This window comes from Wasmannia auropunctata, unplaced genomic scaffold, assembly GCF_000956235.1.
Source record: "Wasmannia auropunctata unplaced genomic scaffold, wasmannia.A_1.0 LD334172.1, whole genome shotgun sequence".
Taxonomy (NCBI): domain Eukaryota; kingdom Metazoa; phylum Arthropoda; class Insecta; order Hymenoptera; family Formicidae; genus Wasmannia; species Wasmannia auropunctata.
In genome coordinates this window covers 226,317-251,760 of record NW_012028718.1, presented here as the reverse complement: position 1 = coordinate 251,760, position 25,444 = coordinate 226,317, and the positions used below count along the sequence as shown (strand labels likewise).

General features: G+C 38.0%; 1 protein-coding gene and 1 long non-coding RNA gene across 3 annotated transcripts in view; one reads left to right on the top strand and one right to left on the bottom strand.

The window, feature by feature from the left end:
- LOC105459655 overlaps positions 1–20,556 on the bottom strand; it is a 41,749-nt gene extending 21,193 nt beyond the window's left edge. The window contains exon 1 of the long non-coding RNA XR_975709.1: positions 20,477–20,556. This is a non-coding gene — a long non-coding RNA (uncharacterized LOC105459655). The remainder of the gene's footprint in view (positions 1–20,476) is intronic.
- Positions 20,557–20,929: 373 nt separating this feature from the next.
- LOC105459651 (reticulocalbin-2) lies at positions 20,930–24,053 on the top strand. 2 transcript variants are annotated; one of them, XM_011705846.1, is made up of 5 exons: positions 20,930–21,014; positions 21,839–22,102; positions 22,514–22,661; positions 22,734–23,189; positions 23,623–24,053. In XM_011705846.1, the coding sequence occupies exons 2-5, from the start codon at positions 21,883–21,885 to the stop codon at positions 23,792–23,794; spliced, it is 996 nt and encodes a 331-aa protein (XP_011704148.1). In that variant the 5' UTR covers positions 20,930–21,014; positions 21,839–21,882; the 3' UTR covers positions 23,795–24,053. The 2 variants fall into 2 exon arrangements, with proteins under 2 accessions (XP_011704148.1, XP_011704149.1); XM_011705847.1 differs by lacking the exon at positions 20,930–21,014 and adding an exon at positions 21,112–21,157.
- Positions 24,054–25,444: the final 1,391 nt, after the last annotated feature.

Sequence of the window (25,444 nt, the reverse complement as noted above, 5' to 3'; positions counted from 1 at the left end):
AAATCAATAGTTTTATATTCCCCCCCCCCCCCCCTCCTTCTGCTTTTCAAATCTAAACATCTGTATCTCTTTTTATTTTTCTCTCGCCTTCAGTATTTCATATTATAAAGTAATTTCATATTATAAAGTAAAATTAGTTAAACTAACGTGTTAAAATATTCGATGTTTGACGTTGCAAGAAAGTAACCGAAGGGAGAGCCTAAACACTTTGGCCAAGCAAAACCCCGTGACAATCCTACGAGCCACCCCCCAGCTTTTTTGCCAACCTGCAAGGCTAAACGAGTTATGTATTATGCCAGGGGATGGCTGCGAGTGGGGTGGACTACTCAATACCAGGTTGTATGTCCTGGTCGTGCCATCTGGCGCGCTATTATACGAGTATTTTAATTTAATTAACTCAGCTCGCGCATCGATCGATCGATATTATCGGCGCTCGCGAGCGGATTAAGCTTGTACGTGGTCGGTCGACGATTTCGAATCTGCCGTTTAATTAGGATTTCGGGCGTCGGTGCGAGCAACAGATTTTATGGAAACGAACCGCGTTCCTGGTCCGCCGAAGTCCACAATCGACCGTTTATTTCGATACTTTCCGCTGTTGGGCAAGCGTCACCCATTCGGGAAATCCCTCTCCCAGTGCGGCAATGATTTAATATCAAATAACAAATTTTAAAACGGTTCACCGGTACGCAATAAAATAGACCAACTTGAATATTACAAATTTTTATGAGATTTATATGATATCAAAAGCTTAGATTTTATTATATGTTTCGATATCGTAAAAAAATGACTTCTCTGTTCTAATTAGGAACATAAGAGGTCATATAAGAGATCAATGATATTTTTATATTTTACTAAAATATAATACGATAGATATATTTTTCCACAATATTAATAGTAATATATTGTAACGCAATGACATTCAGTTGAGTAAAATATCACGAAACAAAATTGCGTTGATTTCACATTGATATCGAGCACTCGGCTTACGGGATTACGATTCGGAAGTATCGACTCGCTGGACAATCGATACTCCACCTTGGCGTATTTACGGCATATTTGCGGCAGCGCGAACATGGCTCTTTGTCATAGACGAGTGATTTTCGGATCGGCGGCAGCGTGGCCCCGAGAGTTCGAAAGAGAGCCGGTGCGCCATTGTACTTCTCTCGCCGCGCCGGGGTCATTGTAAGCGACTGTACCCTCATCTCGCTGCACAGTGCACTTCCCCTGCTCATGCATCTGTCCTCAATCAGCGGCCTACGAAAGTGGGATATACACGTCCTCGTCGGCGTGAAACTATTGACCTAGCCTGTGCGCGAGGGAGCATTCCAGTCGTCGCCGCGAGGGCGATAAATAAAGATCAACGGGTGACAACGTTTTTGTGATTTACAGCTTTCAATAACTAACAAATATTTTTCATCGAAGAAACGAAAGGAAAAAAAACGAAAAGATATTTTTACACGAATGTGATACATTTTTTTTACAAACAGATTTAATTTTTTCATTACTTTATATACATATTTAAAAATTATCCAAATTGTTTTTATATTCATTTCAATGTAAGGATATTAAATATTGTAGATTGACAATCGAAAATAGGTCGCATTAAATTCGCTCAAACGGAAAAACTGTCGGAAACGTAAGAAAAATGTGGCGTATATAGTGACCCCTGCAGGGCCAAAAGCATCCCTGCCAGTAGATATTAAAGACTAGGGACAAACCAGGACGACATGGTACTCGCGAGAGAATGGAACGCACTTAACTCGGGGCTGCTTAAACAGTTGTTTGATCGGCATTATGTATTAGCGGAGAAAAGCAGGAGAGAGCATGTGGCTGGTGCCACCGCTTATTAGCGACGCGACGTCGAGAGTTACGTGTCACACCGAGAATACACTCACGTTGAATTTTTCACTTGTCCAAGGGAGGAGTTCAACTAAAACATTGAAAATTTTCCTAACAATCCGAAATTCTAATATTTAGTATTTACTTAATAAAAAAAATTATGTTTATCAGCTAAGAATAAAGAAATCACGGTAAATAAATACAAAACGAAAAAAACTTGAATTGCAGCAAGATCGCAGATAGTAATAGATAATAGTAATAGATACCGGCGAAATGCCGGAAGCGAAGTAAGAAACCCACCGCCGCGCCGCCGGCGGATCCATTCCTGCAATGCAATCGCTATTGTCGAGCATCCGCGCGCGCCGCGCGACAGCCAGGTATAATATTCCGGATATTAAATCGCTTTTAAATCGGCTTAGCGTTAACTAGTGGCACTTTAAGCTGCCCGTTGAAATGATTATCAGGGCTTCCCACTCCGTCGAGAGAGAACCGGCTAGCTGTTATCGCCCGTTGATTAATTGTTATGCAATATGACGTCACACACGCCTACCCGACCTACCCGGATTAGAATCCCGCGGTGGAGGCATCACACGGTGGTGAACGCCGGCCCCGCGACCCGCCTACGCACGTCTCCCTCGGTACAGCGCGCGTTACAGCATCCCTCTTGCTCTAAATCTCGCCATATCTATACGTGTGTTGTGTTTGTGTGTATGGGTGTGTATCGCCGCACAGGCGGTTACAACACGGAGGGAGCGGCGCGAAGTTTCCGGCTAATCCTACGAATTTGAGCCAGCTGAACATAGGACGGTGATGAATATTGATACCGTCGACTCGACCACCTCGCATGATACCTATACACAGATTTCGCGTGCAAGCGAGCGACTTATCCGAGAAGGGAGTGAAAAGTGCAAGACGCTTCCTTTTCCTCTCTAGCTGATGATTCCTGCTGGTGCAAGCGTTAAGATGCGTGACATCTCGCAAATGTCATAGAGAGAGTGATTACAGAGATTATATTCTCACTCATCTAAAAATCAAGCGTTTTACAAAGCACGCGATATTTATAATTTTCACGAATTACCACGTATACCTATCAGGGTCTGATTTATTAAAAATTCGCAATTTCGTAGAATTTAATGTAGAAGCCATATGAGAAATTAAAGATTAAGTAAACAAGATCAAAGATATCTTTCTAGCAAAGATAAACGGATTTCTTTTTTCAGTCACGAACGGCAAGATTCAGCCAAATTTTTTACAAGCAAATGAGAGAAGTAACTTGCGCTTAAGTATCTCATTGCGACACGTCGCAATTCGCTTTGAAAAGCCAAAAGCTGACGGCTCGTGGCTCGATGCTCCCCGGTAACCTTGCACCATTATTTCCCTAAATAAAAGAAACCATAAATCGTGGGTGCACAAGCCCGTGGAGGAACCACGCCACGGCTCCATTATATCTTTCACGATGAACGGTGCCCTTCTTCGTCGGCCATTATGCCACGGAGATAGTAAGGAAGCAGCCACCCCTTTATCTCGGTAGACTCCGCGGTGAGAGTAATGCGCGGAAATCAAGGGTTAATTCCTCGGCGTCGTAAAGCATTTTATCTGCCTCCAGTAGTGTCGCCGGAACGAGAAATATTCAAATATGGCGATAGATGGTAGAACACGCCGATTGAGTGCTAAGGAAATCCGTGCCGCAGTTCTCCGCAGCTCGCTCTTGTACATTTATGTCGGCGATCGTAGAACCCATAATTTTTTTTAAATACTTCTAATAACGAGTAAAAAAATTGATATTTGCTTCTTTTAAAAATATTATAACATTTAAATAGTTGTATACAAACATAATTATTTTTAAAAAATTGAAAAAAAGATCTACGATAATAAATCGCATTCTAGTGGTCTATTAATTATAATAAATCATATCGACATGTTGTATACGCATGACGGTTACTGTCTGGGAAAGAGACAAAAGTCTAAATGAGCGATCCATCGATCGCGGGAGGAAGATTTGCCTGCGGGAACACGCCCGCTACAAGTGTGCACGTGTGCGAATGCGGACATACCACGCGAAGACCTTTCGGACCTCTAACACCTGATCCCTACTAAAGATCCTATCGGGAAAATTGGATTCGGTGTCAGGGTGACCGCTGAAACGTATAAGCAGCTCGTAAAATACTTTTTAGCGCACGAGCGCCTCCGCGTCGAGGGATTAAGCTTTATGGTTAGATAAGGATCCTGGATTCGCTTCCGTGCTCCTCGCGCCCGCCGGGCTTCTATCCCTCGAAAAATAATAACCGCGACAACGATCTCTCGAGCAGTCAAAACGAATATTTCGCGGATCAGAGTCCGTTTCCCCTCCCCAACCTTTTTTCCTGGCATGAGAACATGAAATGTTCTCCGCAATATTCCGAGCCGTGTTCCGACGCGTCTCCCGAAAGTTAATGCGAATTGATCGCACGAAGTTGGAACGCGACGACCTGAAAAGCGCGATTTGGCGATTAGAACAACTGTCGAATTTGATTCTTTGATCTTAATCTATCGTTTGCGAACAATTTCGATATCGATATAAGAATCTTTAAAAAGATTCGACGAATAATTTCACTCGGATAAAAAGCTATAAATTATATCAAAAATTTTGCAATCAATTTCTAATGATAAAAATTAATAATTAGCTAATTAAAAGCAATATCGAACTAATTTACACATTGTCGTTCTTTAAGATTCGTTGATAAATCTATAATAAGTATTTTTGATCCGTGAAAAATTACGTTGTCCCATTCAGTCAATAGATTCGATAACCCCCCTCGACCTTTTATCGCCAGGAAAAGGACTATAGACTGCCACATTTAACGCTTCTTTGTAACGCCGTCGCGAGGGCATCCTCAATATTTTCTCACGGAGTGAAATATCGTCCCGAAAGTCATTCTTCTTTGGGTAATGGAGCCAATTCGGGTCAGCGAATTGCCTTATTGACGGGCAGGCTGGACGGCCGGAGGGACTTTCAGTGTCTCAGATGGAACGCAAAATCGAGTTACGGCCAACGCCATCCTCGTCGTCGTCGTCGTCGTCGTCGTCGTCGTCGTCGTCGTCGTTGCAATAGGCGATGTAGACGATATATGGCTATTACATCTCCTAAGTAGTTTGCGATCGAGTAGATCGATTGACTCGATCCAATATTATCTATCATTCTCTTGGTCGTCTTACAATTAAATACAATAGTGGAGTTGGATTATAATAATAAATAGATCATAATAATAAATAAATAGCTTTGTTCCCGATGAAATAATATCTCATCTATAAAAACTGTTAACTGTCAGAAATGAAATTTCCTTATAAAAAACGATTAATTCCCTGTAGCATATAAAATATTCTACATATGATATTAAACAATTCCTATTTATTATGTACACATAATTTATAAAAATTATGATTCTTAATTTTAAGACCTACAAAAAATGTTATGTGCTTTGTTCTTTCAAACTTAAATAACGAATCTAACTTTGTGTAACTAGTAGCTACGTTAATAGCGAATCATATATGCTTTTTGGACTATTTCGCTTGTAGCTCGGATGTATCAAGGAATCGACAATAAGAGGGCGAGAAAAATGAAATTGAGAAGCCGGTCGAGCACGTTGGCCGATAAAATGCTGCCGGGACGACACTCGGGTCTCTCGATGACATAAAAAAGTGCCCTCGGGGGGGTAGCGACGAAGGGAAAAGGGGGTTGGCGCGGAATAAGGCACGGCGACGTTTATTCGGTCGGACAGGAGCCGAGTGACCGAGTCAAGTAGAACGTACAGCTTGGTCACAGTCCGTTTGATCTAATAAAATGGAGCAAGACCCAGCTATCCTTCTCCAATTTTCCCAACACCGTACGATCTCGCAAGAATATCCGATTTCGTCAAAACTCGCATGTACTTCTTAAAACACATACGATAATATCGCGTTACGCAGTTCTATTATATTGACACATATCTTCGTATATATACGAATATAAGGATTTATGAAACAGAAATTATATGTGAAATACAAAAAAAAAGTGTCTCTCTTTACCGCATCTCGCTTAACAGTAGATTCTTTAACTGATAAAAATATTGAGGAACAAATTATTTGCAAATTCCTTGATATTATATGTAATCTTTATAACTAGATCTAAAATTAAATATTTATTAAATAAAATTTTATCGGAAAATATGATACTGTCTTTAAAAATTGATTTGCAAAAACATTTTTTATTTAATAAATAAAAATATATTAAGAAAACAAGAAGCTTTATAATATACAATTGTTGCAGATTTTAACTCTCATCAAATAAAGAAATATAAAATCTCAAACAACTTTTCATGCAACAACTACAATAATTTCCAATGTCGAAAACGGTGCCAATTGACTCAATGCAAGGCGTTTTAATTTCATGAAATAAATGCTGCACTTCATTTATAGTTGAAACAACGCTTTTACAATGCCGGAAGCTCGACATGACGCACAAGATCGTCTCTTGTCGCGCTGCAACGATTTTTTTTCTCCTCGTCAGCGTGCTGTCCGATATAATCCGCGCTTGATCAGATTAAACGTTGCACAGGGAGAGGGAGAAAGGGAGTGAGAGAGCGAAAGAGAGAGAGAGATAGAGAGAGAAAGAGAGAGGGAGACAGAGGTAGAGGCGGAGGCAGTCACGAGGGTGTGGCGGTTTGCTAGAAACCACCGCGCCGCAACCATCGCCATCGCCACGACCACCGTGTCGCCGGATGAAAGAGGCTCAAACTCACCACGCCGTAAAATAACATTGTCCCGCGATACGGAGCAACGAGGAGATGAGGGGGTGAGACGGTGGCGGTGGCGAAAGGGATGGACTGGGCGAGAGAGCGCGCGGCGAGTAGTTTCTTTATTTTCTTCGCCGAAGTCCCGGCGTACTTACGTTAAGTACCGCGGAAGTGTAGCGGTCCGGATCCGCAGGCGAGCCGGCTGTGAAAAGGGCGCGCGCAGTGCGGTGGCTTCGCGAAAAATCATGAACGAAAATTGAAAAAAAAAAACAATTAATTTATAGATTTTACATTTCTTTTTCTAACTTATTAACGCTCCTCGCGTTTAATCGTGTCGATTGTTTCGCGATTCTATTAGAATAACTAATAGGTGCTTTCCCCTCAAAACGCTTCATATTCAATTTCCCTCATGATACTTATTATTAAACCGTCTTTACATCATGCAGATTTATCTTATTCGCATTAGAATCTCGTCCGATTTTATCTCAACATTGTTATGATTTCGAAAAAAACTATCAGGTTGATGCAATTAAATTTTTATTCTGCTCCTGCAACCTTTGATCACAAAAGATTGACGCACGGCTCTATGATTTCATTGAATTTCTCCACATCTGTATACACGCGGAAAATACAAGCCTTCACGCACGAAGAGGATCACCGGCGAAGGAAAAGTTCGACTACGCTATTGTGAGGCGACGGTGGAGGGCAGCGGGACATAGTGGAGCGAAACACGGGGGGAGGGGGAAGGAGAGGAGGGCGGCGGCGAGGGGGATGGCGCAGGGTGTAACAGGGTGTCGGGGGTTGGAGATTACGGCGGGACAAGCAATATTAAGCGGCCGGGAACAAAAAGACGATCCACCACGCCGGATTACCCGCGATGCACCGCGTTGTCCCGTGAAATTGATACGCGAGATGCTTTTTAACGGGAATAACGGTGAGCGCCGTCGCCGCGCGCGGATCTCCCGCGGACCTACCGCGGAAATATTCGACGCGATTTAGATAACCCGCCGGCGTGACGCGTCGCGCACAAAAGGAACGATTTGTACCGACCAACTAAAGAGGCGGGCAACTAATGAGGAAAGTCTGAAAATAATTAGATCGTTCGTCACCGAAGCTGGAAGCGTTTTTCGCGCGCCTATCGCAATCGCGATCGCGAATTAGCTCCACGATTTCGCCGTATAATCATGAGCGTCGAAATTGTCGAGATACATTTTTTATTTGTATATAGCATCTATGCATTTATTCTTATAATTAAAAGTGATAATTATAAATAAAATAAAAATTACAAATAATAACAATAAGTAATACGTTAAGTAGTTGATGTATTAAATAGTAATAGAAATAAAACAAATAAAACAAAAATTATTACGTTAACGTTTTAATATCTGTGTGATAAATAATAATAATAATTACTATAATATATATATATATATATATGTATTAGGAGTTACTGAATTAAAATACTTCTAAGAAATAAATAAGTAATAAAATTAATATTTTTTACTATGCACTTTTTTTGTGCATAGTGTCCAGTCTTGGCAGACACTCCCATGAGGAAATGGTTGTGCCCAGGCAAAGTTTGTTACGGGCCAATAGAATGAGACCGCTGGGGCGGTAATACATAATGTTTTACAACATATCTCTTCTACCTGCTCTCTAGTCGGCACACGTAGCGAGGTTTATCTAAATATTGCCATAGGAAAAAAGAAGCGACCCCGCCAGGGGAGTCGCCCTATCGGCCGCGTGGGAAACATTATTCTGCAGAAGCGGGCGCGAGGTGCGATCTCTAGCGTGGCGTGAACCGATTGGGCCCGAATAAAATTTTAATCTTTTAAAAACGCGCCAAGATTTGCACGCCTGCATATAGTGCGCCTCGCGTGATTCAATGGCTGCAAGCCCCGCGATTTACATTCTTACGTCCTTGCATTAAAGCTACGACTCACGTACGCCTTTCGTGCAACAGTTTCATTCAATAAAACCTATGAAAATCGCACTGTGATAATCACAAAAAAAGAGCGAAAATATATTGTTTCGAAAAAAAATACATATATAATCTTAATTCAATTACAAAATACATAAATCACATCGATTAATTTATTGATAGAATTGTAATTACATTCAAAACGTTCCATAAAATTAAATAGAAACTTTATATGCATTTTTTTTCCAACGCGATGTTATCGTCATTTTAATTTGCAAGAAAAAACTTATTCTTGCAGTAATAATATTAGACATATCGATGTGGTCCCAATTTAGTAGTGCTGTACTATTAAGAGGATAATAACTATATAATATTTATTAAAACATTTTATAAAAATATTACAGATGTAAAAAAATGCGTATTTAATTTCAATAAAAAATTAATAAGGAACAAGGCATTATGAGCCATGTTGGCAAGAGTACAGGTGCAGGTACTCACGAAAGATCGAAGATAGAGAGTTCCGAGTTCCTTTGTTCCGCCGCGCGAGGAGAATAAGGGGCGCGTATCCTATTTTTATCGAGAGTCGCATATATTTTCATAACCGAACGAACGGCACGGGAATATTGTAATTTGCATCGGAGACGGCGGAAAGAACTAAGTCGTGGACCGTATAGAAGAGTCGCGGGGAAACGGGAGTCACCGGCGGAATCGGCGAGGTATGCAAATGCGAATACACGGTGCGTTCCAAATCTTTAGATCTGAACGAATAACTCGGAAGTGCCGAACCAACCCTCTTTACTTTCCCATATCGCCGCCAAAAATACGCGGAAGATTCAATATGAGAAATTTCGTTATACCCATAACTTGCCTTTCGTTATCGAGGTACCTTATAATATTATAAACGCAGACGGCTTTACATGTCCAGATGTAACACAATAGTTTGAGATATTCGCCGATAATCACACAATATATGATTATTACATTTAAACGTGCTTTTTAGAACTTAGATTCCTTTCAGTCCGCAATAACGAAAGCGTGACATTTTTGTACATTCATCGATTATTACGAAGGACGTATTTCACATATTTACTTGACTGTTGTCTCAGTTCGGAAGAATGAATATAGAAATACTGTAAGTACATAAGACGGGGTGGAAATGTCAGGCGGCGGGTGCAGAAAACATTTCTCAAGAGCGGGCGACTGTCGCGACGTATCAACCGCGGCGCAAGTCTGAAAACCATTATCGGCCTCCTTTCGCCCCGCGCCCTGCGCATCGCCGCGGAAAGGACCGCGAAGGATTTATGCCCCCTTGCGTTTCGTAACGATCGGCTACGTCGCTACGTTGTTGCAGATCGCACAATCGTTGCAAATAAAAGAGGCGTCACGGTGCATCGCGCGCGCGTCCCGCGACTCGTGCGAGAAGAATCGACAAATTCAATAAAGAGTGAATAATGCCGGGCGTTACCGAAGTGCGAATCCGTAGGTTCGTCCGATGATGCTCTGGCTGGGGTCGATCGTGTATTTATCGAAGTGGGAGAAGAATGGAATTGAAAGAATAGAATATGTAGTGAGGTAGGCTCGAAGTAAACGTACGCGAGAGATAAAAGAGAGAAAGAGAGAGAGGGGAATAGTAACATATTAATCCATTAAGCGCGTGATATATACACATTTAGAGTCTCATATATAAAGAGTTTTAAAATAAATTATCATAATTCTGAGAATTTCCAAATAAATTAAATATTCTTGTAATATTCATTTCTAATACTATCATAATATTGATAATGTTAAATATAATATTTCTTTAATATCAAGTTTTTATTTTTAGAAACATAAGTTAAAGTGGACTTTTATTACATTGCATTATAAAATTACACGTTATTTATTTTATCATGTTATTAAATTAATTTTTAAGCAATCATACTGAAGTTTTAATTTCAAATAATCATTTTTTAGTTATTCATATTTTTTTATTTATCACTTATAAAGTTCTTTTTCTTGATTAAAATAATTTAGAAATATATATCATAATCTATAATATTTTGTGTTAGAACTAATACGCTTCTATTTCTTGGGAACCAAAAGGCATGTGGAGATTATATAGATATTAATATTTAGAATTGCAGAATATTTTGATATACATCGCTGGAGAGGCGAGCGCGTAAATAATGGATTGTTCTTCGTCATTAGATCCGCAAGAGAGGGGAGAGAGAGAAAACAACGAAATTTGTAATAGAGAGGAACGGCCGACGGATATATGTGACTGCCTTCCGTAACGCCGACGGATTTTACTAATAACCGATATAATCCAAACTAACCGTGGAATATTATAATTGATTTATCGCGCCAACGCGATACACACACGTCGAATTTATCAGCCCGTGGTCCCGTCCCGTCGCCGTTCCGCCGAGCCGTTCCGCGACGCGCCGCGGAACCGATCGAACGGAACGGCGATCGACGATAGACCGCTTCCGGTCGACTCGGCGTTGCCTGCGGGTGCATTCATTTGACACGGCTCGTTCGGATATGCAACGTGCTCAGCAACCGCGTTAAGTGTCGTTTCATTTAACGTGTTCATTTAGCCATCGCGTACACCTATACGGTCGGAACAAATCCACCGGCGGACGATTAGCTTTGAGGGACACACGCGGATGCTGGAGTTTGAAACAAAAAAGAATTATTTCTGAGAGGTTTATTGTTTATTAAGTAGACATTTACTATAGGGATTAATTTGTTTCCTATCAGTATATTTTAGGTACGGTCTTTCTTTTTTCATACTTTCTTCTAATTTATTTTAAAAGTTTTTGAAGATACCTACACGGTCTCGAAACTCTAGATGAAATTATATAGTGCACTCGTAAATACAAAGAAACAAACAAAACAGAATTCCTTGTGAAAATTTTATAAAATCGATTAGAGATAACCCTCTTGATAAGAAAACGATGATCTCGGCATTTAGCGACTTACGTTCTCGGGGCTCGACGGAGCAGAGGCGGCTGACGATTGGCAGCGAAAGGAAATTATTCTTTCGGCCGTACGATCGCCATCCGCCACCGCGCGGCACTCCGTCTCGGGCAAGGGTTGATAATAAATTCAAATTTAGGGGTGCGCGCAATCTGTGATTCAGCGCCATTAAGCACAGGATCTCTCTAAAGGACACTACCCCGTATTTCCTCCTAACTTGGCACATCCATGAGAGTGCCCCGGCTCTTTAAATTCGCTAAGAGGTAAGAGGTCACTTTGGTAATCGAAAGACCACTTTTAAAATCTGTAAAGATTCGACGATGGATTTTTCTGCAACTTTAGCACGCAAAACTAATTAATTGCAAAAATTTCATGAGCTTCGCGAAAGTACTGTAAAGAAAACACTAACGTCAAAACTGCAATTTTTTCACAATAGCCAATTTATTGAATAACATAAGTTCTTTTCGGATTTTTTTTCGTTTGAAAATTTTCACATTCCAAATCAAGGAGTGCGACGGATGATCGTAAAACATGCGAAATAAAATCTACCTAAGTATCCCAGAAACAGAATGCCGAACGAGGACACTTTATGGGTAATCGAATCAAGTTTTTAACTGTCTAGATGTTCCTTCTTTCCGGGACATAAAATTTCCGTGGATATTCACGTATCGATTGCCTCGAGGACGGAAGCGGAACGCGAGAGCCGCGTTGATGGCCGACGATTAACGTGACCGTCTATCGCGATCGGTGATGCGTTTCGCGATCGCAAAATCGCCAGCAACAAGCATTAAAGTCGTTCCTTCGATTGCCCGAGAAATGAACGATTTCGAGGTTCACGTTCGCATTTATTTCGCGAGACGAACCGCGGCGGGTTATCGATCGCCACCGCCAATAACGAATGTGGAATAGGGACGAGAAAAAGAAGGTTTCTAGGAGGCTTTGATTTATATCGCGTCGATATTTTCCGCAGGTCTCAGTGTTTCTTAATTCGAGGTTTCTCGGCGTGCTCGCCGCGGGGGTAATTCGATTTCCTGGCGAATCGGTTGGAAGTAAATCAGGGTACAGTCGCCGGCAAAATTCGCGCTGCAAGACACTGTCATAATTTCCGCGAAATGCATAACGCCGATTGTCTCGCGATGTTATCAGAATGCTTCTAGCTTTAAATCCATGTTTATCCTATCTCTACAGTGTTGTGTTGATATATTCTTATAAATACTTTCATTCATAAATACTTATGTTAATTAATTTAAAGCTCCAAATACAGTATTGAATTTTCAAAAAGATTATATTAAAATTTATTACGTAAGATAGTATTCTTACATTGATTAATTATTTATACTTTATTTACTAATTATTTTACTTCACAACTAGTGGCCTCTGATTTTTTATAAACTTTTATAAGTTTTGAATGCAATACAGATTTCAAAAAAGAAACAAAATAAAAATATTATCTTCTAATTCCAAAAAGATTTTTATAATTATAATGCAACTTATACTTTATATCCCAATTTAACTTCAAGATTTTCAGTTTTAATACTTCAACAATAATTTAATATTTACATAAAACCTCATATCTTTTGCGTAGACTTAGAACCTTACTTGTGAATGCTATAATTGTCAATTGTTAATTGTGCTTAATATGTAAAAATGCTGTACACTTTCTACATTCTGCAAAGATTAGTTTTATAATGTTATTATAAATCTAGTAGCTAATAAATACCACGTCGCATGTATTTGCGAACATCAGTCTAGAAGCCTATGAAAAAGTTTCAGGACAACAAGCCAATGTGGATTTTTACGTGTTAATCTTTTCGGTTGGCTTTTCGATCAAGAAATGAAATTGATGAGTATCAAAGCATTCATACAGAATGTTATCACAACCTTTGTCTAGAACAACATCAGTCTGCAATAGACTGATAACCGAAAGATCAATCATCGACAGTATTCTTATATAAAAATATTCTTCTACTATATCAGAACGAAATATCTGAGTAAGATATTTGAAAATTGTGTCTTGTGATATGCTAAGTCTCAGCGATTCAATTAGAACAATCCAATTACATGAAATTTTCGATTATATTGTACCTAATATAGTTAATTGTTCTTAACATGTAAAAATGTATAAATCATATCAGATACTTATTTATGAATTATAGATTATATCAGATTCATATTTATTTGTTGTGCTAAAAGATTTTCATGGTAATCTTTTTATATTTAGTATTTAAACATTTGCAATTAAATTAAATATTCAAACTATAATTGTATCATTTTATAAGCTGTAATACATAATTCTATAATTCTATTTTATTTTTAGTAAATTTAGAATTCGATACTACAAAAATACGGAAATGACTTCAATAATTACACGTGATAGTAAAAATGCGAGATATAGTATAGCATTTCTTACATCCGCGTGTTTTATGAAAAATTTTTTAACGATGTACTACTCCTAAAAATCTATGTACTAAATAATATTTCATCTATTTTATTACAATATAAAAAAGAAAAGATATATGATCCAATTAATATATTGATGTTATGGCCATATAATTCCAATATACTAACGACCTATTTCACCCAATTAAAAAATTCGTAAATTAAGATATAATAAGTAAGATAATTAAGATAATAAAATCACAAACATTTTGAAAATGTTCATCGGCAAGAGCTTATAACTTATGCTTTCGTACCCATAAAATTTTTAGTACAATTTATTTCGTTAATTCCGCATAAAGAGTAATGAATAACACTAGTATATGAATTGCATTTTGCAAATATGCCCAACAATGCGCACGGAGAGAAAGCGTAATTGGGTCGATCGTAAATTACACTGGATCCTGTTAGCGATTATTTCTACTTGGCCGAACATACGCGGATTTTTCCACTGCGTCGCGCAATGAGCTCGAATTTACCTGTAACGCAATTTCTGTTTCACTATTCTAAGTATTCAAAATTGTGTTTTGTCTAAACAAACATGTTAAAATATTTATTGTAGCGCTTAAATTATTTCTAATATAATAATTTATTCAAGTCGATTTTTTATTATGTTCCTACATAAATAAACATTTTTTTTTAATAACGCACACATAATGCCTAACAATAATAATTTATTATACAAGATAGTACCATAAATATGCAGTGTTACTTTGTTTATCTATTATTGAAGTTTTTTCAAGTTCTTTTGGACATTTCTGTATTTCTGCAATTTTTTTTTATAAAAAAAGTTTTTAAGTCGTATGGATTTGTAATAGAAAAGACCCGTTCTACCCCGTTTATTTCCGTCTTTTCCGTCGGTATTCCGCCGTTAGGCGATCGTCGGCAAGCGATTTGAGCAACTTTAACGTCGCTTACTCCGCAGCCCACAACCAGCACGTACGAGCACTCTTGCCCGGCACTCGGGGACTAAGGTGCTCCTTCGCAAATCCGTCTGGCCGGCCACAGCGGGCAACGGGCTGAATACCAATTTCCAATTTGTCCGGGCATATCGGCCGGACGCTCAAGAGCGTGACACAAATGCCAGATGCAATCAACGGATTGCGAAGGAAGGCGCACTTCAGCGCAATCCCTGTGTTAATCCACGATCATCGAGTGCAGTTACCCTACTACCCCCTGAGGAACTCTGCCCCTATTCGACCGATGAGAAGGATGTTTATGTAGCTTATGTTATCTCCTTTCCACATCTTGACATTTCCATGTATAAAAATTTATTCCTAACTCCTGTCTTTTTTTAATACCTATAATACTTGTTGTGTTCTTTCCTAATTTTATCGCTAAAGAAAGATAATAAGAGACAGATCAAATGATCTTAAATAAATGATCGTTCAATATTGTTTTGAGACACTCTGCATGCACTTATAAATATGTAAACGTGTAATTATACTATCAACTTGTATTATATAAAAATAATTGCATCAATAATTATGTAATAAATACAAAATAAGCGAATGATCAAATAAAAGAATAATATTGAGAAAAGACGCCGATCTGACATTTCCACCGCAAGTACGGCTCGGTCGACTCGGTTTTTCTTTGGAGCGCTCTCGCCGCCTCAATATTGTCGCTATCTCTTGTATACAGTTGCCGCCATATTCCGCGAGAAGACGCCATATTACCGGAAACTTCCACCCCCTTTTATGTTGGCTTGTCGCGGACCGTCTCCGCGAAAACTACCCCCATAAAAGTTGACGACTTAAATCGCGGGGCGTATGCCCCGTCAGGGGGAAGGAAGAAACCTCGGATACTATGGCAGTTACTATACGACGTATTCTGGGATATGTTGCTTCACTTTGGAGAAAAAGACCAATGAAAAATGAGAATGATAGCCCTAAAAAATCCTAAAGAAAATTCAATTTTTATATAATTTTTCAAAATCACAAGATTCGAAACTATTATTACATTATTAAATCCAGAAACGTGATTATCTTAAAAAAATTAAAATATATTTTAATATTAATATATATACTTTTATAAATTATATATTTACATTTTATCAATTTCCGCGGTATTTATAAAATTATTGTGTCATAATTATTATGAAAGTTAAATTATTTCTTTTCTTTAAAATCATCAATCTAAAAAAAATGCTACTTTATCTTCTGGTATTTATTATTAATTAATATTTTAGTACAATAATTATTAATGTAGTATTTGAACATAATATTATTTAATGTATATACAATTAAAATTATTATTAAACAACCACGTGTGTGCAATTCATAAGCTATAGAACTCAAATAACAAATTGAAATCATCGTCGATCAAATCAATTTCGCGACTTTCTTTCTGTTTAAGAAAGCAAAATCCAATGGGACGAGGAATTTACAGTCGTCATCGCATCGGGGAACTTTCCAAACGGGATCGTTGTGAAAGACATTCGATTATGATTCCGTGGGACTTTATCATCGCCATCCATAAATTCTGGGCTCGCGCAAAAGCAATCTGCGCCGGCGGTGATCCTAATAACCGTGCGGCCATTCGTTCGCCCGGGAGAGTGAGTCGTAATCCTAACTGAAAGACACTCGGTGGAAGAGAAGACGGAAAAAGGAACGCCCGCGAAGTGGCCGTAATGAAATAGATCGAGATAAATATGGAAAGGAGAGCTTAAAGTAAATGGCGATCTCGGCCGCGGATCCCGTCTCAATATGCTTGAAAGTGTCTCTTGCTGACGTGGCGTTTCGAAATTAAACGTTCGGACGATTAGTCCGACATGGGGATCTGTGACGATCGATGACGATGCAAACATTGACGAAGTTTTGTTGTTTAACAAATAGTGATGAAAAGGCTCTCAAGATGCGGGGAAAAGGAATCAAATCGAAGCAATAAAGAATTAAAAAGATAGACACAATACTAATATAAATACAATAAAAAATATAAATAATATGAAGAATATAACGTTTGGTTCAATTATATGATCTTCATCGAATGCGCTAATTTCGAGTTTCAATAAAATATGAGCGCTTTTAAATAAACGAAGGCCGTTTCTCGGCATCGAGGCGTTTAGGCTTTTGCGGCTAATATGACCGATGTATGTATGAGGCCGCGCGGCATATAAGGGGCAGGGGTGCATAAATATGTGCGTATGCGTCACCGCGCGCATAAGTGCCGATGAGGGGATTTGTAAATGATCTTAGCGCTCCGCGTCAATCACTTATACGCCGCTCCGACACGCGCACGGGCACGCTCGCATAACAGAAAACTGGAAGGTTTCGGGTTTCAACGGGGTTTTGTTAGCCGATCAGACATGTGTAACTCAATTTCTCTATTCTGTGAATACTTTCGTTTCGAGGCGAGTTAAAAAAGCAAACTCATGCGAATATATTTTCTTGAAAAATTTTAGCTGCAGAGAGAAGAATCTCCACGCGCGCTGTAAACAAATTTCTCGCAAAACGTATGACATTTGATTATTTGAGAATCAACAAGAAACGTATTTCGATATAACTTAATTTTGAGATAATTTAACACACATTATTATAATTTGTAATTTAATTGCAATATCATGAATTTAATTCCATGCAGTTTTCCAAAGATCCAAGGTTTGTTTCATTTCTTATCGATTTAATATTCATTGCAGAGACGTCCCGTGCTTACCGATAAGATATTTTGATATTTGGGAAAAAAAAGGATCGCCAAACGCGATGCAATGCGGGGGATCTATAGGAGGATCTTACGGGGAGAAGTATATCCCTTCGATGATATATGTATACCGGGGGCACGTTACGCGGTAAGGTAAAGTTCTCTCAAGACGCCGGAAAGCGCGCGCAAAAAGAATCTTTCGGAAGACGTTGCGGCTGCGGTGAGAAGGGGCGAAATTACGTCAAAAGTCTCGAGAATTTATCGGAGCACTTTTTAAACTCCGCCTTCGCGCGATTAGCATATTATTTCTATGGAAGCCGAGAGCGAACAGAAAGCGCGCGCGCGCACGAAAGAGAGAGAGAGAACGCGCTCGCGACTCTACATCGGTCTAAAAAGGGGGTGGGTGTGGGGAGCATATCAAATATGTTGATAAATGATCCCTTTGAGCGATGAATAGGCGGTGTCGGGTTCGTACGTATCCTTTTTCATTGGCGGCGGCCAACATTTGAATGTCAGAAGGAACGCCGCAACGCGCCCGCGTTCACATTGGCGTTTCCCCGATATCTCTCTTGCCCCGCCGAGAACTATCGCATGCAAGCACATCGTCGTAGATCCCCGTCTCATCGCAAACACGCTCGGGCGAAACGAAATGCGAGAAATTACGCAAATAGATATTCACGATGCGAAACTGATCGAATTTTATTATACGGGTTGACGAATTGTTCCTCTATTAACTGTGCGTATTTGTATTAGATATTTCACTTCATAATTTTCGAAACAAACTCATAGTATGAGGGAGTTTTCTAAGATAAAATTCTAAGATAGCAGCGTATCCTTTCGAGATAAGAGGGACAACACTGAATTTCTTTGATCCTAGATTCTTCACGGAACCCCAGAAAAGACCGGAAGTCCGTTCACGTTGGGCACGTTGATGCAAAACAGCCGTATTTCCGTCCCGCCAATCAGTTCTAACCGTTCGCCCTTTGATAATCTACATACGATTGGCCGATGAACACAAAAGATAGCGACAATTCGGAGTTTTTGGCACGGGATGTATATTACAACGTAAAATATCGTATATCAATGCGTCACGCTCCGCGAAATTAAACGCATATTTCAATAATCACAACCGTTAACAGATTTCGCGCGCGCGATATTCGAGTTCCCCGCGTGTCGGTGTAAATGCGGGAGAGATTAATATCCCCAGAATTTAATTAACATAATAAAAGGAATATTGCGGAAATGCGACGAAAATAATGTAAATGCCCGCAAGCAAAGCTGTGTAAGATGCGACGCGAAAATAATTTGGACCACGTAAAAAAAGTAATGCGTATGAATAATACGCAGTTGTATAATACTAATATTAGTCTCCTATCACATAAATATATATAATGTTATATGTCAAAATATATTCAATTATATATTATATAATAACAGAATATTAATTTTTTTAGAGTAATATATTTTAATAATAGATATCATATATAGGTCAATTAGATTAATTCTTAGCGATTGATCTAATATAGCGATTGATTGTGTATATATATAAAATCAATTTACATCGATCCTGTTATCCTCAGATCGAAAATGTAAAATATCATTATTTATCACGATTTATTTAAATCAGCATTAATCAATCTGTTCAAATAAAATCCATTTTTAATTGTAAAATAATTGGAGAATATGATTTTATCATTTATTTTTCCTTGAAATTTGATTCTTTAGAAGATTTGCTTTCGATCGTTAATTATTTAAGAACCGTGGAAGAGTGGACGCTCTAATATTTTCTTTGAGGAAAAATATATTCTAAACAAGCTATAAAAATTCTGTTATTAAAAAATAACGTTATTTAATGTTATTAAAAAGTAATGCGTTTGCATACAGCATTTTTATAATTTTCCAATAATATATACATTCAAAAATTAATATTTTTTACAATACTTTATTGGCTACGTATCTAAAGTCTTTCTATAAAGTCTTTGTTTATCTAAACCGTTTTTGCAGAAACAAGTTACTTTTGTTAGAATTCCTTGGGATTAGAATTCCATTTCATTACAATAATTCAAATATAAATAAAAAATTCAAATAAATTACTTAAACGATACAAGCCTAACAGTTGTTAAAGCGTTATAAATAATATAGAAACAAATCACTAAAAATCAAATCAAGTATATAAATATGATATGCAAATTTCTATGTATCCTCAACATAATAATATCAATATAATGAAAGAATATTTCTCTATTAATGAGTAACAAACGATTGAAGAAATATTTTTCAATATACAAGAAATTTTTTTGTTATCAAATTCTTAAAATGATTTTCCAATTTATATCATAAAAAATATAATATTTAATGATATCCCAGATAGCACAAAGAATGAAAAAAAACGCAGTTCACACAATCACTAATTCTGAGTTCATTTTCAAATGCAAAAAGAATTCTTTTTCTAAAAGGGATTCTTTTTGCACCTAAAAATAAACTCAGAATTGATGACATAAAACTGAATATATACTAATGAATTCTTTTGGGTTCTGTGTGCTATCTGGGATAATATCACAAAACGATAAATTATCGACAGTCGAAAAAAGCTATGTTTCGTCGTATCGACATTCGGTTGACATTTATTTCCAATATAAGTTATCTACACTTCATAACATTTACCGACAGTGCGGTCTAAGCAGATAAGCGATTTCGCGTGCATTCGAAACAGATTGCAATTCTTGTAAATTAAAATTTTCCTCGCAACCACCATCATGTTGCAAAATTTATGCACAAATCGCCCGAGAAGTTTGACGATACATATTACAAATGACATTGCTCTCAATTAACAAACGTATTGCGACATCGCAATATCGCGAGCATTGTAATAACGTTCAACATCATTATGCTCGAATTAAGAAAAGATAGAAGTGGGAAACAAACTCACACACACAGGTTGTTCCCATCGCACGCCGGGAAACGCTGCAGCAGCGAGAAGATGCCGGAACGAGCGCGTCCGCCCACGACGAAGATACCGGATCGGCCTTATCGATCCGGAGCTTATAAATAAAGAAACTTTTGACTTTTACGCGCTCGAGAGGATCGGCCGGTTCGCCGCGCGCGCGCGCACACACACCGACGCTCGTACGAAGTTGAAAATAGACGCGACGATACGCGACGTCGATAGCCGGCCCGACTATTTTCGAACGCCGACCGCCCGGCGTGTGAGCCTCATCCCCCACGGATGACGGCAGATCGTGACTTCGCACACGCGTCACGACTGAGGAGGCCGTCCGGCGCGAGATCACTTCCTTTTCGTCGCCGACACTCGACGATCGCGAGCCTCACTCGTCAGTGTATACGTACGCGACTGTAATAACGCGACGCGAGTTCGACCGACGCACGCGAACGATAAGCTGACCCACACGCGAAGTTTCGTAAACGACACAATCGTCGCGGTGAAGACGCGAAAAGAACGGCACGCGGTGAGATTCTTAATTTTTACGCGCGGCACCGCGATTTCGGCGTCAGCCCGCAACGCCATTCCGGCGACGACTCGGCGCAGTGGTAGCGCAGTGAAAATTCAAAAGTTGACAACGTCAGAGCGATCGCGGCGAATCTTCGCGCGGTAAAGAAACACATTCAGAGAATTTCGATGATCGATCGTTCGCGCAGGCGTAGCGCCACATTCAAAGATACGAGAAACACAGTACTCATATAATAATAATCCTTTGATTTCTTATTTTCTTGTTTGATATAAATTGAGAATAAAGCACAGATAAATAGTATAATTAACTATTTCGTAGGAACAATCATATAAGTTTTAAATATTAGAACGTTGCAAAGATAATAAACTAAAATCAATAAAGCTGACGTCGTCTCTTAATAATTGTATTTCAAAAGCCAAAAATCTGACTTTTGACGATAAATTGATCCAAGATGACAAGACATTCGAGGCTGCCGATTTAAACAAAAATGGCAATTTTATTTATAATATATAAAAAATATAAAAGTAATTTAATAATTATTTTTCCAATATTAAAAAATATATATATATAACGCGATTTTCCAAAGAATATTCCGCACTTACATTTCTCGCTCTGAAAACGCGGTCTCCGGGATACAATTAGACACCCATGAAAATTTTCCTCGCGTCATGCGTAATGGAAAGTAATCGATAATATCCGCCGTGATAGCCGCCTCGTCGGAACGTCAGTCGACCGGCAAAGCGCCGCGCGGCGCCTGTTGAAGCCTCGATCCGACGCGACGTGACAAGGTTATGCGCTCACGTCGCCTGTAAACATTGCAGGCACGTTATTTTCAATCGTCCCGCCGCTCCCGGACAAACGCACGATGATGGCCGTCCGACCGTTCGCACCTCTGCTCCTCGTCGTCGCGCTTGCCGCATCGCTGCCAGCCCTGGGCGACACCGCCTCCGCGCACATCCACACGCATCAGCACAACAAAGCCGACAGCAATGAGAGGACGGAGGACGGTGCCTTCAGCCCCCGCGACGCCGACCACTACGCGGAGGGCGAGCATCACCAGGAGTTTGACCATGAAGCCATCCTAGGTATGGACATGAGAGACTGGACGTGACGAGTTTTCAAGACCAACCTTTTGGACCCCGAGCTCTCCTGACGTCCTCGTGAATCTTATTTGCTTCGGTTTTGTATCTCTGAATAATAATTGAAGATAATATTCGTAATTTGCTCCATGTATTGCCTTGTCTCGAAGATTGAAAGTTCCTTTTATGGAAATTAGATTGTCAACGAAGAAAAGAAATGAGAACTTTCACTGTCACCTCCTATACTTCTGTTCAATTGCTTGTCATCATGAAGATTTTATTTCATTATTTGTTTTCTTCTTCTTCTTCTTCAAGTGTCAGTGTATCCTCGATGAGGGTTTAAGATCAGTAGTGCGACTCCGACTTTACCCACTGTTTCACAAAAGAAAGGCGTAACACTGAGCTTATCTGTTGCAGGAAGCGTAAAAACGGCAGAAGAATTCGATAAACTTCCAATAGAAGAATCAAAGAGGAGATTAGGGATTTTACTGACCAAGATGGATCTGAATAATGACAAGTACATAGAGAGGAACGAATTGAAAGCCTGGATCTTGCGTTCATTTAGGTAGGTGTCCTTGTCATGCGTTTATCCATACAATTTTTAGAAGGACTTAGATTAATTGAATTTCGTAAACAGCATGCTGTCTGCGGAAGAATCTGAGGATCGCTTGGACGACGCTGATACGGATGAAGATGGTAAAGTGAGTTGGGATGAAGTTTTACAGGATACTTATGGTAACGATCCCGAAGATCTGGCTGTTGACGATAAATTGATCCACGACGACAAGCTGACATTCGAGGCGGCCGATTTAAACAAAGATGGCTATTTAGATGGGGAGGAGTTCAAAGCTTACACACATCCTGAGGAAACACCTAGAATGTTTCCGCTTTTATTGAAACTAGCCTTGGCTGACAAAGATATGGATGGAGATGGATACATTAATTTCCAAGAGTTTATTGGTGACAGAGCCAAATCAAAAGATAAAGAATGGTTGCTATCTGAGAAAGATAAATTTGATTACGAGCATGACAAGGATGGAGACGGTAGACTCGATTCGGATGAAATTCTTTCTTGGCTCGTTCCGAGTAATGAGTGAGTACACTGTAATATGTGGAATTATAAAATTTCATTATAACACAAGCAAATTTTTATTCAGTATTAGAATTCCAAAAATGATAATCTCAAATAATAGAGTTTGTAATGGTAATAGTTTTTCTCTTTTTTTATATTTGCGTATCAATATTTACACATATCTATATTTATAATTATATATTTTACTACATATTTTACTACATAATTATATATATTACTACTATTTTATTATATATTTTAAAAACACATTCCATTATAACATAATTTTATATTACTATGTCAACATTGTCTTATACAAGTTTTAATGAATTTCGTAATAATTACTCGTTAAAAAATTTAAGCTTCATTATATTACGAATATTATTTTGCTGATATTCATGATAATGCAATTTTACTCTTTTTCATGTTATGTTTTTATCGACGTTTATTTCAGAGAAATAGCAAACGATGAAGTGGACCATCTATTTGCGGGTTCAGACGATGATCACGACAACAGATTATCCTATGATGAAATCTTGGATCATCATGATGCTTTCGTAGGCAGCGAAGCAACGGACTATGGCGATCATTTGCAAGATATCGAACGTTTTAATGATGAACTCTGAGAATTAGCTATCAGCTGAAGCGATTATACTGTGTTATCTTTCATAATACTCATCGGAGATATGTATGATTGAAAATATTTTTATTACACTGCTCAAAACAATCAAACGAGATCATTTCTTTAAAAAATTCTATATCATTAACGTCAATGTATGTTCAAAAAATATATTATATGTTCAAAAAATTAAAATACACAGAATGTTTAGAAAATCGCTCGCAGTACTTCAGAAAATGATTCGAGACTCAAAAAGAAGAAAAAAGCTAAGGGTCCGAAAATGAGTTGTTAGCCGAGTTATAGCATTTATGTTAAAATAATCGTAAAAAATTGTAATAATCATAATAAATTATGATTATTATAATTATGATTATAAAAAATAAATTACGGTTTAACATAAAAGTAGCTATAACTTAAAAAAATCGAAATTTATTTTTCATTGTCATAATTATATTAATCATAATTATTATGATTAATAGGATTGTGACAATATGATCAATATAATTATGACAATATTACGATTTCTTTAAACATAATAGTGGCAATAACTTGGAAACGACTTGTTTCCGGATCTATATGTTTATGTAGTTTTTCTCTTTTTTTGGGGGGTTTTCGAATCACATCTTCCTGAAGTATTGCGGGCGATTTTTTGGACACCCTGTATATACGTAATATGTTTAAAATTATAAATTAAAAAAAAATATATAAAATCTACTAGATTTATTAAATCATAAATTTGATAAAAAATCTAATTTGAGAAATGCTAATAGAGGTTGGAGCACAAGTTCTTCTAATCTCGAACAGTACACATCATCTCTTATGTAACATTTCTATGAAAATATTTTGACATAACTTACCTCTTGACTTCCGTATTTAAAGTACTCTATCAAATACTTAAAAAAAACCGCTTGACTAACTTTGCAACGTTTTATGTTTTGTCTCGATGACTGAATTTTATACTGATCATCCATTACTTCTTTTTGGCTTTCCACAATTTTATCAGAAATTTCGAATAATGTTATTTTCACTTATTAATTTTGTATTGAAGTGAATCCAAAATAAGAGTTGGACATCTACCTATATGTATTAACGTTTTTATTGTAATAATATATAATTTATACACATTATCCATCCAGTGTCAATATTGGCTCTTTATTGGCATTTCTCAAATTAGATTAAATTTAATTTGATTGAGCCTGATTTTAACTTTTGTCGATAAAAAATGTTCCACTAATTGCTTTGAGCAGTATATTTATCAATATTTTTTCTCCCGCCGTTTAGTCTTTATGTTTCAATTTATTTATGCAGTTATTAGATTAAATTTTTATTAACTGGCAAGTCACACATGCTAATAGACTAATGAAATTTACACACGTCTTGTACATACATTTGCGACGATTCGTATAGCGCTACACACGAGCCATCGTCTTCCACTTTTTACCAAATATGAGTGCCATAATAGGGAATGTGAAAAAGAAAACTAAATTAGGCCAACAAAAAGAATCTCATATTTCTCTTTGCAATTACACATATAGTGCGTCATTATAAGTTCAAATTCCATTCAATATTTGTTATGTTGTATATAGTAAGATACACACACATATATATAAATATATACGTATATATATGTATATATATATATGTATATATATATATA